We start from the raw sequence: 14,219 nt of genomic DNA, 5'->3' as shown, positions 1-14,219 counted from the left end.
GTGCCGGCCTAGTGGAATGCTCTCCCTAGTAACATCAGGGCCCTGCGGGACGTGAAAGAGTACCACAAGGCCTGTAAAACAGAGCTATTCCACCAGGCCTATGATTGAAGACAGCTGCAGATGTCATCAGTAGTGGCCTCCCTACCGCCCCCCTCTGTTTATTTGTGCTGTTGAATTTAGGAGGGGCTGGCCTGTATCTGCTTTAGTGGCGAGCTTGTATTTTTAACACCATCGAAAGTTGTTTTTTTTAGGTTGAATATGTATGGTTTTAATGATTTTTAAACTTATTGATTGTTTATTGTTTTAATGTTGTAACTCGCCCTGAGCCCAGTTTTGCTTTAGTTTATGAGTAGCCTGCCTTGGCCTCTATAGAGATGATTTTGATGAGTCTATAAATTGACTTAAGTACATATTTTCCATTAAAAGCTCAAATAAACTGTGTGTGTTTCCAGGCAAAAACCACACTAAAACCATTTATTTGTCAGTTCATAGTTTTTAGCTTTTCACAACAGTCCTAAGAGGTAGGGCATTGGGAATCTCCACGCTACATATACTTTTATCAAATAAGTTATTGTGACGTTTATCCTAACCTTTTAGGATAATCTGTATAATCTGAAGCCTCCACCTCGAGCCTGGATCAGAAAACAACAAGCAAACAACCCAGCTGACACAATACCAGTGTGAAGATTTCCCCCTGCCCTGATCAAGAGGTGAGCATCCTGTGTCAACTGTACTTTGAGGTTCCCTTCAGGGACAATCCTACACTGAGAACATTCCAATAAGTAACCTAAGAAATTATTTTTAAAAATTACAAAAAAAGGTGGAATCTGAAAATTAGAAAAAATTGAAGGTTACCACAATCACCTGCAGCAGCAATGCTGGACCCAGTCCACCCCCAAGTACCGGTATGTCTTTTGGCAGGGGCAGGGTGACTAACTCTGGGCAATTTTACAAGATTTCCAGGCAACCTTCATTTTCTCAAGATTCGACTCCTGCTTTTATTTCCAGCCTAAACACATATTTATCAGGAAACCAAGGCAAAGTCCACAAATAACAATACCATCCTTAAAAGGATGTAACTCTGCTTAGGATTGCATGACAAGCTAGCAAAGTAGAAACAGATGGAAGATGACATTATGCCTGTGTTTATAAACATACGTGGATGGACATCACACATGTCACTGAGGCACCTCACATATCAAAGGTCCTCTTTATCACACTACGAGCAAGGCGGGCACCGCTGAAAAACTAAATTGGTTTTTTTTTACCTGAAACAGAATACGGTAAGTCACTTCAGATCTGTGGTTTTTGGCAAGCCAAAATTCTTGTGTTCCCTCTAAGATAATGCAAATGCATGCCCTGTGAATTACGTTCGTAGCCTTTCTACCCAAGGCTTTTATAATGCTAAGTATACTAATCACATCTTCAGTGTCTGTGTATTTCACTTCAGCTACGGGTGATTTGGGCCTCAGGTACTTTTCTTCATTTGAAGTTGTCACATAAATCCCTCCACATGCCATTCTTCTTCATCCACCCACCCTAACAGGATGCCATTCGTCCTTCACGTGGATAGGGGTCATGCCGTACCAATCCGCACCTGTCAGCAAAGACTGTAAGAATGGAAACATCAGCCCAGCATTTCTCTTGTTCAAGGCACTGTCAGGAGGTCCCATTTCAGATTTTCTGAAACAGAAACAACAACACCTGATCCTGATCTCTTGAAAGTCACACTTCACAGATCCAAACCAATCTGCATTAAAGCACCATCAGTAATCATCTCCAGCCACTCTAGCCGATGCAGAACCAATATGCATTGTGAAGTGCTTTATGTCACCAGCATGCCTTGAAAATCAAAGGAAGGAAGTAAAATCTGTCAGTCATTATTAAGTACTGAGACAATGCAGAGAGTTTATCAGATCCGCAACCCTTGATGTACACCTAATGTGCAGGATGTAATGCATTGAGATAAAGCCAATGTTTATTACAAAAATTCACTTGGACTGTGCAGAACTTCCCATTATTCAAGCCTTCAAGCATCTAGAGTTTTTATATTCCATTGGGTCTCTTGTGCATCATGTGGAAATCAAAGTCCCTTTATCTAAATATCTGATTATTGGATGTATTGTAGATTAAACTCCTTGTTTCAAAGACATCACAGCCTCAGTTTGGGATTGCTTAGCAGAAAAGGATAGCTAAGTGAAGAAGGTCTTAGCCTGCTTACAAAAATGGAAAGAAACAGGATTTTTGTTTTTACAGGCCAGTAAGAGCAGGGTATAGAAATACGTATCTTTGTCACTTTCATTTAGCGCACTGCTGTGGTTATCAGTATGGCTCCCAATTATTCCTGAGCAGTTGAGCTGACAATGGAGGTTCCAGAAATCCCTATTTTTTTTTTCATTTAGTCACTCTGATGGAAGCATGGACAAAATGCCATTCGGAGCAAGCAAATGGAAAAAGGATGAGTAGATGGGAAGAAAAAGAATTTTAGAATTAGCAACATTTGAAGCTATCAATACTCCCTTGAAAAATTAGATTTGTAATTCTGCAATTATAATTTACAGATTTGTCATTCCATTACAGAAACATTTAAAACAACTGAACAACAGATGTTCTACTCAGAAATCCCAGGCAAGAAACAAACCATACTTGACTCCCTGCTCTAAAGTAGTGGTATTGACTCAGAGGTCTCAAAAGTGCTAACCTTCTATTCACTATCAGTTGTTCTTTCCTAAATCCAATAGCATTACTAGCCAACACAGGTAAGTATTGGTATTGAGTCAAACAAATCTGAATTACTATATTTTGTTATAGATTCCAAAAGAATATCCATGTTAGTCTGTTACAGCAAAACAAAAAAGAATCTTATGGCACCTTAATAACTAACAGGTTTACTGTAGCATAAGCTTTCATGGACTAGAGTTTAAGCACAGTGACCATTTACACAGCAATGTCAGAAACTGTACCTCTTACATTTCATGGCCTTTTAAATCTCATGGCTTGCAGTTTTTTTATATCCATATATATAAAGATAACTGCTGACTGAGAATGCTCTTCATGCATCAGACGAAGCACAAAACCTTATGCCACAATAAATCCACTTATTTAAATGTGCAACAATACTCTTTCTGGTATTTTCTGTACAGAAATGTTTGTTCGATGGAAGGAAGAACATCCATCATAAATTATACCATTTGTACACTGAACATACTTCAAATACAAACAAAAACAGATAAGGAACACAGATTTCATCCAAAAAATCATCAGTGCTCACTGTCTCCAACACTAAAAACCAACCATTTACCAGTTCAGCTTTTGCTGAAAACTTGATGTAGTTTCTGAACCATGCACATTATTTACAAAACCCAGGAAAAATCCAGGAAGTCTTTTTTTTTTTTTTGCTCCCTTCCAAAGCTAGCTATAAAGGGTAATGTACATTAAATGAATTATTGACAAAAGTAATACAACATACACATGGGAAGCCAAAGGCAAAGTTCTCATTGATTTTAATATGTCAAATATAGGCCTGATTCTATAGCATCATGAAAACAGCAACAATATGTTTAGTTTGGTGTATTAGCCAATCTGCTGAATTGTATTATAGCTCTGAAGACTCATGCTGCTCAGGAATCGTAGAGAGCAAGCTGCCTTTCAGGATGGGCTATGGCTCAGCAATAGAGCATCTGCTTTGCATACAGAAAGTCCCAGGTTCAATCCTTGGTATCTCTAGTCAAAATGATCAGGTGATGTGAAAGACCTCCGCCTGCTACCCTGGAGAGCCACTACCAATCCAAGTAGATGACACTGATCTTAGTAAACCAATGCTCTGAATCAGTATAAGGCAGCTTCATGTGTGGGGATCTCATCCACCTCTACTGACATTCTTATAGAGGAACCTTAACAAACTTTTTAGGAATATTAAGTTCCCTGGATTACAGTTTGAGAACCAATGTTATAAATCGTAGGTTTTACAAGCCAATTTTGACCCAACCCCTCTTGCAGCACCCTACTGAGCTTCCCTGAACTTTGGCACTCTCAAAAGCACATGCAGGACAAAGTGATAAGGTTGTGAGACCGAGCCTGGAAACCAGCAGGAGGGTTGGGGAGACAAGGACATGGGGGGCATGCGATGTCAACAGTGTTGTCAATGTCACTATGCCACTTCCAGGTACAACCCTGAAGTGGCTATGGGTCGCTCTAGGAATTTTCAGAAACTCTGTTAAAACCATAGAATTTCTGATTGTACCCAGAAGTGACATACCGGCACAGAGGCCGACAGTGGCAATTGGTGGGAGGCCCTAACAGGAGGCCTGGCAGTGCTACAAAGTGAAAATGTGCAGCATGAGGAAGAAATCAGCAAAAAGAACACTATTGCATTAATTGGTAGCTCTGAATCCAACCCACAGTATTTGAGTTATAAGTGACTGAGAAATGATATGATTTGACTCATCAAAGCCCTGCTTTGGGATCAATATGGAACAAAAAAATAGATTGGTCCAATTTACTTCACATTCTTCTGCACTAGTTGCTATTTTGGGGGAGGTGCCAAGTAAGAAATATTTGATACATGAACCCTCCAAAGCAGCAACTTGGATTTGGAAATCAATTCTTAAAGAAAACAGGACTTCATCCAAAAGATTCTCAGGCTTCATGGTAACAGCATAAGTCCTGCTGAAGATACGCGGACACACACCCTTTGCGGACACAGGGAAGTGTTGCAGCAATTCAGTGCTGAAGAATTGGCTCTTGAACTTTTCAATGAATTACCTGGGGACGGAAAGACCTAAAAGTCTAATGCAAATGTGACAATGCTACTTCCCCAGAAGGCACTTGAATGTATTAACACAGCCTAATGGTGTGTAGATGGATAGGAACGAGCCACAGGGTTATGAGAGGGGCGGCCTGAGGTCCATGTCAATAAGGAAGCAGGGGCAAAGGAAAAAGCTTCTAGTGAAGGTCAAGACTACAGACAGAGCTGCCTGACACAATGGCCGGTGCCATGAGTGGAAGGCAAGTTTATGTGAGAGAAGGCTCCAAATTGCTTAGACTCTATGGGGATAAAGAGAGTGAGTTGAACACTCCAAGTGTCCACACCTATGCACCAATCAGCTGGGAGGGAAACTAGTGGGGCAGGGCAGGTGGCAAGAAAGCTGTAGGGCTAGACTGGAATGTCTGCCCTAGACCCCAAATGAATACTTTATTTATGTATTTATTAATTAAAACATTTCTATGCTGTCTTTCCATCCAACTCAGGGCCCCCAAGGCAGCAAAATTTTCAGACATCATTTAAGATACAGATAATATTTAACACAATTAAATAAAAGATAAAAACACATATATCGTGATTGCCAACATGACTTGTACACTGTAGCCAGGGCTGACTCAAATTTATTTGCTTTGTTTACATCCCACATTTCTCTACAATGGGGACCCGAAGTGGCTTATAACATTCTCCCCTTCTCCATTTTATCCCGGCTGAGTATGTATCACTGGCCAGGGTCACCCAGCAAGGTTCCATGGCAGAGCAGAGATTCGAACCTGAGTCTCGCAGATCCTAGACCAAGACATGCTACACCATGCTGACTCCTGCATAACAGTGTTGCGCTTGATAGCAGGGAACTGCAAAGGCAACGCTGCAATGCCATTAGCACAGTTGGTTATCATCTGCTAGTGGGCAGCAGCTCAGAACAGCTTGGGGAAATCACTTGGAGTGGGCAGTCTGGGATGACACTTGACAGGCGCCTGTCAAATTCACACTCATTCATATATAGGAGGCTATGTCAGGACACTAAAGATTACCATTACATACCTGCACACCAACAGAGAAATAATTTCTCCTGGCCCACCTCCCACAATACAGGTGAGGAAACTTTGACCATACTGGAATTATAGAAGCAGCAAGCAAGACCCCGTGGCAGGATCTCTCTGGCTCCCACAACATTCATGTTTGATTCTGAGGTACTTTTAATCACATGCGTCTCACAGAAAGAACATTTTTAAACTTTCAGGGTGTGGTATTTTTGTACCATTTTATGAAACCAAAATCTTTGCCACTTACAATTTTTATAGAAAGCATTCAGCGCAACCATCTTTGGATATAAACTAGGTTCACTTTCCTGGCACTGAAATATGCCAGCATTCTCATGGATAGGGTTGCCAACCTCCAGGTAATAGCTGGAGATCTCCTGCTATTACAACTGATCTCCAGCCGATAGAGTTCAGTTTACCTGGAGAAAATGGCGCTTTGGCAATTGAACTCCATGGCATTGAAGTTCCTCCCCTCCCAAAACCCTGCCCTCCTCAGGCTCCACCCCATAAACCTCCCGCCAGTGGCAAAGAGGGACCTGGCAACCCTACTCATGGAACATTCTATATTCCCATTCTCCCAAATGTGTTGAAAATACTCCTTTCTGACAGAGCAGCATATGCTTTGATCAAGCAAAGTATTATTGTTGTTGAAATGCAAGAACTTAGAAGTCTAGCTTCTGGAAGATTTTCACCGCTGCAATGGGGAATATGAAATTCCATGCCAGAGTACTTGTCCTGTCTTACTGTCCCTCATCTCCGGAGGGCATTTATGTTATCTCATTTTAATGTTCTCCCTTCTGCTATTCTGTATGGGAGATATAAGAAAATTCCATACTCTGCCAGGGTGTGTAAATGTGCCCTGGGGGAGATTGAAAGTATTGACCACATGCTCTTGTATTGTCCATTTTGTTGTGAAATCCGTGCGGTCCTTTTAGATCCCTTTCTCTCAAATCATGCAGATCAAGCTGATGATAGTAAGATCAAATTGTTGTTATCCTCCCGACCTTCTGAGACTATTGAATCTGTGGCTAAATTTTTTGATGAAATTGTTAAGTGGCGGAGGTTAAATGATGTTTAGAGGGATGGTTTTATTTGATCGACTGCTTGATGGTATGCCAATAAAGGTATTGAAATTTGAATTTGAAAATACTAAAGTAGTGCATTCACTACATTCACTACATCAAATGTTAACATTTGAGCAAAATAATGCAGTTTGTTGTGGTGTCACTGGGCAGGTTCAAAAAATTTCAAACACAGGTTCATTGTCTCTAGTAAAAGGGCACCCCCTTCTGCATTGAGATACCAAGAACAAATGCTGGATTATTCATGACAAGGATAAGACATTAATTTTTCCATCTCATTTGCCCCCTAGTCTCTCCCTGTTGTCCTGTTGTGTACCTGGACAACTGAATCCTTCTTGGTTCTATTGATCTAGCCAGTCTGTTATGATGTCCGAAGCAAAGCAAAAGGTGCTTTGTTCTCTGGCTTACACAGAAAAACCAAAGGAGGCAGATTCTAAGCCAGGATTAAAGGCAGATGAGGAACTTCAGTCACATAGAACCATGAAGTCTTCAATTTTCCTGCACTAATTTTCCTGCAAGAAGATGGAGCATATAACCCAGATAGGGTTGCTAGTCTCCAGGTGGGACCTAGGGATACCAGCCTCCAAGTGGGACCTGGGGATCTCCCAGAATTACAGTTCATCTCCAGACTACAGAGATCAATTCCCCTGCAAAAACTGGCTGCTTTGGAGGGTGGACTCTATGGCATTGTACCCCACTGAGGTCCCTGTCCTCCTCAGGCTTCACCCCCCAAATCTCCAAGGGTTTCCCAACCTGGAGCTGGCCTGCCTACGGCCCCACCCCCTGCCAGTGGCCGGGAGCAACCTGGTTACACTAGGCCTGGAGATATCCGGACTACAGAGATCAGTTATCCTGGAAAAAATGGGTGCTTTGGAGGGTGGGCTGTATGCCATTATACCCTGATGAGGCCCCTTCCCTCTAGGGTTGCCAGGCACTGCCTGGCAACCAAGGGGAGGGTTGTGACAGGGGAAGAATCCCAGGAGAAAAATTAAAAAGACAAATAAGGACTTGTGTATCATAGAGTTTCTGGTGATTTCTAGAGCCATCCAGAAGTGACAAAGGGTAGTTCTAGAAATTGTTGGAAACTACATTAAAAACAGAAGTTCTTATCATGGGAATGCCAGCAACTCCTAGAGCTCTTTGTCACCACTGGGTAGCTCTAGGAATTGCCAGGAACTTTATGCTAAGAACTTCCTGTAAGTAGACAAGGCCTTGTTTTTCTTTTTAATTTTTCTCCTGCTGATGCTTCCAGTGTGGAGGGCAAAGGGACCTGAAGCAGGAGATTCCCCACCAGCAGCCTACACTCCTCCCCAAACTCCACCCTCTCCAGGCTCCATCCCCAAATCACTAGGAATTTCCCTACATGAAGTTGGCAGCCTTAAACCCAGAGGACTTCCAGGATCATTTTTTTCACAAACACACTGAGGTTTGCTCATGATGCCTGAATGTAGCCAATGCCTTCACTCACCAAGTTTAAAACTGGAAAGCTAATTCATACGCAAGACCAGCTCAGTCGTATTGCAACATCAGAGCAGATCAGCTAATGAAATCAATTGAAATAGATCAATATTAACTAGTAAGAAGAAAGTTGACTATGCTGACATTTTATACATAGAAAAGTATAACAAGTTACATGGGTTGCTAATAAAAGTCAACCGGAGCTAAACTTTGCTGAAAGAGATGGTTGCACTGAAGGCATCTTGCAAAGACTAGCCTTGATCTTAATCAAATCTATGGATCAGAATAAGTGGCAATGGAAAATGGGCATGCTACCAAACCACAACAGAAAAATAGGCTATCTTATTGTCCAGACATATTTCTTTAAAACTGGTTAAACTTTCCTTTTTTTCCAGAGCAGTCCAAATACTGAACTGCATGATAAAAAGAGAACAATTAATTTGATGATTGGAAAGAAGAGGAAGAAAAGCTAGCTGTTTAGATGGACATATAGATACCAGTTTTGATTATCTAGATTCTACAACTGCAAACCATGCAAATTGCATGTCAGTATGACAACTGAGCAAATCTGTTCTGAACTGAGGCCTCAGTGTCCTTAGGAATGACAGCAATTAGGCCTGTTTGAATTGTAATACTCGGCGCAAGGTTTTGTATGTCTTCCCATTAGGCTGTGCAAGAGGCATGTGAAACCCCATGTATTCACTCCTGAGAGGAGAGCAGAAGAGACTAGCTCTGCTGTGGGGTCCTTGCCTGGAGAAGGTAAGTATGGAGACTAGAGGAGAGGGAAAGAGAACAGTCCATTCTATGTGGCCCAAATTGACCTGTGATGGAATAAAATTCAGAGGTTAAAAATAATTGATAACTGAATAAGTTAACATGAGGTACTTACACAGTTTCATCATTCTTGAACTCCAGCTCCCCATAAGCATCTTCAAAATCCTCTCCACCTCCTTTTGCTGCCCCTTCAACTGTTCTAAAGGGGACTATGACTGTGCCTCGGGCACCAGATGTCCTAAGAACTTTCACCTCCATCACCCCAATGCTCTCACTGACATGTATCACATCACATTCAAAGGTAAAGATGCCCGCATGATCATCATCCAAAATAGTTACAGTAGCCACATAGGGAGAGGCAAGTATGGCCTTGGGATATGGCAAGTTGTTGAGATCAGGAGGTTCATCCATCTCAACCACCCGGAGGTTACTGAGGCGCACAAAGAAATGCTCATCTTCCTCAAAGATGTCATCATCAATAATCCCTATTGAAAACTCTTTTTGAGTCTCTCCTGACTTCAAAACAACTGTACCTTCTGTAAATTCATAGTCAGCCCCAGCATTTGCAGAACCATCTTCTGTCTTATAGTCCACATAAATTGTCTTTGACATGTCCCCTCCTTTCCGAACTATGGTTAGGAGGACAGCACCACAGTTCTCAAGACACTGGTAGGAGCAAGGATCAAAATAAATCTTCGAAATGAATTCTTCAGGTTCCTCTGGCCGCACCTCGTGCAAGCTAGTGCTTCTTTTGGCTTGCTCAGCTGCATGCTTTTTCAGAATATTGCCTGCTCCAGTCATCATCCTGGTAGCCTGAATCCGATAGAATGCCCTGCTCTTTTGCTGATGAGACAAAGCATAGTAATTGGCCATCTCCACTAGCTGGTCCAAGTCCTTTTCTGGATGTTTTTGCTTCAGATCTTTGAGGATCCGGATCATCTCTTTGCGAGACTCATCTACCTCTTTCCCTTCCATAGGCACTAAGTTTCCATCCAGAAAGTGGGAGTTCATCATCTTACCATCCATTTCAATCCCCTTGGGGTGATCCCCCTCCGTCTCAATTATAATACTCCTGTGCTTGTCAGTACGGTACCTTTTGTGCATATACTTGTAGAGGAAAAGCTTTCTGTCTGCTATCCAAGCCAGGATGACACAAACAGGGAAGAAAAACAAAGTGAGTAGGGCTTCCCACACCTGGACCACACCTGGAGAGATGACTGCAAGGATCATGTACAACCATATATATGCAAAGATGCTCCATGCAGCAGTGACAAAGAAAACCCTCAAGTGTTTTATCTTTCTAGTCTCTCCATCAGGAATGACATAGACACAGATGGCTATGATGATGAACATATTGAAAGCTGCACTGCCAACTATGGTAGAAGGCCCCAGATCACCAGCAACAAACCCATGACCGCACACTTCTATCAAAGATAGAAGAATCTCAGGAGCCGAGGAACCAAGAGCCATGAGGGTCAAATTGGAAACAGTTTCATTCCATACTCGGATAGTAGTTGTGGTAATTTCTCCATTAGATTTCTTGACTGTGATCTCCTTCTCTTGTGACGTAATGACCTCTATGGATGCCATGAAGCGATCAGCAATGATAGAAACTCCCAGGAACATGTAGATCAGTGCAACAAAGTAAACAATAACCCTGGCAATTTTGTCCCCAAGAGATGGGTTTTCTGGGTACCATATTGGTAAGATGACACCTTCCTTGCACTCAGAAGAACCTAAGCATGAGTCATTATGTCCTACGATGGGGGAAACTGCCCCGATTCCAGCGTCCACCTGCAGACCATGTAAAAACAGTACAAAAGTAATGAGGCCAAAGCGGAGGAAGGCTGAGGTGACAGGCTGCAACCTTAACCACGCCATACACAAGATTTAATTTCCACTTTACACAGGTGACAGCTCTTCTTATCAGGTCAGCAATCTGAAACAAAGGGATAAGAAGAACATGATTGAAACCAAAGAAAACAAAAGGAGGTATAGATTTCTTACATATATGCATTAATGCGTCAAACAATATTGACAAAGTGTGCATTGGTGCTGATACTTAGAGCCTAACTATACATTTCATTATCTCTGCATCCTCCCCAGGTCCACTAAGAGGACTTTTGATCAGATGTGCTTTGCAAGTGTCATACTGGTAACTCAGTTCCCAGATGCATGGGACCCTGATTTGGATCAGGAGCACAATGCATAAGGAGAAGGGATTTCACCCCCTCCATGCCATTTTCCAGACCTAGAACAGCTCTGGAGATCTACTGTATGCCCTGTTGGGGAAATTTAAATATACTGATGGTTACATGTGGGTTTCCTTAGTGGAGCAAATAGCATCTCCTAAGGCAATTTCAGGTCAGGAAAATCGGGGGGGGGGGGGGCTGAGACTACCCTCTCCATGTATGCTATGGTTCTGATCTAAATTGGGTACACATGTGCTTGAGAACTGAGTTCCCAGCACAGAACTCACAAAGCATGTTTCATCAAATAGCCTTGTGGCAGACCCCGGGATACTGTAACGTATAGTTAGGCCCTTAGAAAATTGTATTCACTTTAGTGATTGCTTAAATGCATATCTAAACAGCAACATTGTTTGCAACATTTATGATGAGCAAGCTATATTGAGCTGATAAGCAAAGTGCTGCCTACTTAGGGGAGAAGTTGTGGCTCACTAATAGAACCAATGATTTGCATATAGATGGTCATAGGTTCAATCCCAGGCATCTTCACTTAAATTGAGACCCTGAGGAGCAGCTGCCAGTCAGAGAAGGCAATAGTGAGCTAGAGAGACCAATGGTCAGACTCATTAAAAGGTATCTTCATATGTCTATACATTCCGTTCAGAGGGAATTGTTTATTCCACTGCTTTAGATACAAGTCATCCAAAGATGATCCCAATATATCAGAATTACTACCAAAGTATCATATTCACCATGCCCAGCCTCACTATGAAACGGAGTAAGATGACAGCTGTAGGTATATTGAGAGTTATTTAATTAATTATAATCATGGGGGTTCTGCCCACCCACCCACCATGCAAGAAGAAAACACACAGAGAGGTGTTTTTTTTTTTTTGTTTTTTTTTTGCTGTGTAGTATGAATTCAGATTTTCTACTTCAGGAGCCAAAATGCTGTAGGACGGTTCTGGCGTCAAGACTATCACTAGAATAAGGACCAATCATATTGTATCATTGTTACTAATTCCCTCCACTATACTGGGGATTTGGAGAAGTGGTAACATCAGACTACCATTACCTACAGATTGGTGATCCCAAGATCACTAGTGCTGGATACACCACCAGCAATAATTGTTGGCATTTCTATATCACTTGTTAGTGTTTAATAGCTTCATCCATACTATCTTGTAATCCTTACAACCCTGTAAGTAAAACATTATTGCAGATTGGGGAGGGGGGCGGAGAGGCTAACCTAACAACACCTAGTGAATTCATTCAAACAAGGAAATTTGCTCATCTGTGGCTCAGTCTGTTGAGAGCCAGTGTGGTATAGTGGTTAAGGTGTCAGACTAGGACCTGGGAAACCCCGGTTCAAATCCCCACTCATGCCATGGAAGCTTTCTGGGTGACCTTGGGCCAGTCACACATACTCAGGCCTGACCCTGGGAGACCTCCAAGGAACACCAGGGTCATGACACTGAGGCAGGCAATAGCTAGGGTTGCCAACCTCCAGGTAATGGAAACTGGCAGGGAAGAAATCAGTACAATAATACAACATGTGTATATTGTGTTTCAAAACATTTCAACAAGTACAATGGACTACAACAAGTGACAATAAACAATATATACAAAATATACAAAACATGTTTGATGCAGTCTATGAATAGTACAGTCTATAAATAGTAGAATCTTCTTAGTATATAGAAAAGTATTTTAAAAGTCCATCAGGTACATGTATAAATGATCACAGAGTCTTCATTAAGCATGATGGGTGGGGGACGGCCGTTTCAAAATTTCTTCAGCCCCATTTCCAATCAAGTATCCAAGCTTAATTAGATTCTATATATCATCATGAAGCCAGTTCACCAGTTCCCGTAGGATACTCCCAAGTGTAGGCAGCAGCTTAGCTTGTTTAATAGCACGGAGGTGCTCTTTTCTTGTTTTGCTAACCTCCAGGTAATAGCAGAAGATCTCCTGCTATTACAACTGATCTCCAGCCGATAGAGATCAGTTCACCTGGAGATAATGGCCACTTTGGCAATTGGACTTTATGGCATTGAAGTCCCTCCCCTCCCCAAACCCCGCCCTCCTCAGGCTTCGCCCCAAAAACCTCCCACTGGTGGCGAAGAGGGATCTGGCAGCCCTAGCAATAGCAAACCACCTCAGAAAGTCTCTTGCCTTGAAAACCCTATGGGGTTGCCATAATTCAGCTGTGACTTGATGGCAAAAACAACAACAACACCTCAGCCTGTTAGCTACTATTGTCTACCATCTAATAAAGTAACAAAGGGAGCAATCCTAAGCATAACTACTCAGATGTAAGTCCCATGTTATTCAATGGGGATTATTCCCAGAAAAGTGTCTTTAGGATTACAGCAAAGTCATCTAGCCACTTTGGCAGCAATTTCATTAGAGTCCAAGGTGAAGTATTTCACACAGATTAATTTGATCTCCTTCCTTGAGAACTGAGGCATCGTTTAACAATACAAGTCCATTAGTCCAAAGTGAGGCACACGTCTATACAGCTGATATGACTATTATAGGTATCCCCAGAAAAGTTTTAGCATGTAACATAGCTGCACAAAAATAATAACATTCTTCACTAATGGTCTAGTTTTAAATTGTGTAGGAGAAATATGGTTATTAATTAAAACAAATGCCACACAGAAGGCTCCATCACCACTTATTATGTTTTCCTATATGCATTCATAGTCAAGACTCAATAATAACAACAACAACATTTATTACTGCTGTCAGCGTTGAAAGTGCTTCACACACCTTACACTGTTACAATCACTGCAGCAGTGTGCTGATGGCAGTGATAAGCCCATAGCCTGAAATTTTGTGTTGGGGGAGATACTGAGTACAATTGTGGGTGGCCATAATAGGCCAGTTAAAAGTAAGAATGAGAGTT

The 14,219-nt window shown here is 41.9% G+C and overlaps 1 protein-coding gene across 3 annotated transcripts in view; it reads right to left on the bottom strand.

Moving 5' to 3' along the window:
• Nucleotides 1–11,028, bottom strand: part of SLC8A3 (solute carrier family 8 member A3) — a 149,827-nt gene extending 138,799 nt beyond the window's left edge. For all 3 annotated transcript variants that reach the window (XM_056851590.1, XM_056851591.1, XM_056851592.1), the window contains exon 1: nucleotides 9,235–11,028. In XM_056851590.1, coding sequence (XP_056707568.1) covers nucleotides 9,235–11,000 — 1,766 coding nt within the window. In that variant the 5' untranslated portion in view covers nucleotides 11,001–11,028. The remainder of the gene's footprint in view (nucleotides 1–9,234) is intronic.
• Nucleotides 11,029–14,219: the final 3,191 nt, after the last annotated feature.

The sequence above is a fragment of the Euleptes europaea genome, chromosome 6 (assembly GCF_029931775.1).
Source record: "Euleptes europaea isolate rEulEur1 chromosome 6, rEulEur1.hap1, whole genome shotgun sequence".
Classification (NCBI taxonomy): Eukaryota; Metazoa; Chordata; class Lepidosauria; order Squamata; family Sphaerodactylidae; genus Euleptes; species Euleptes europaea.
Note: the sequence above shows the minus strand (reverse complement) of the source record. Positions and strands in the feature narration are given on the sequence as shown.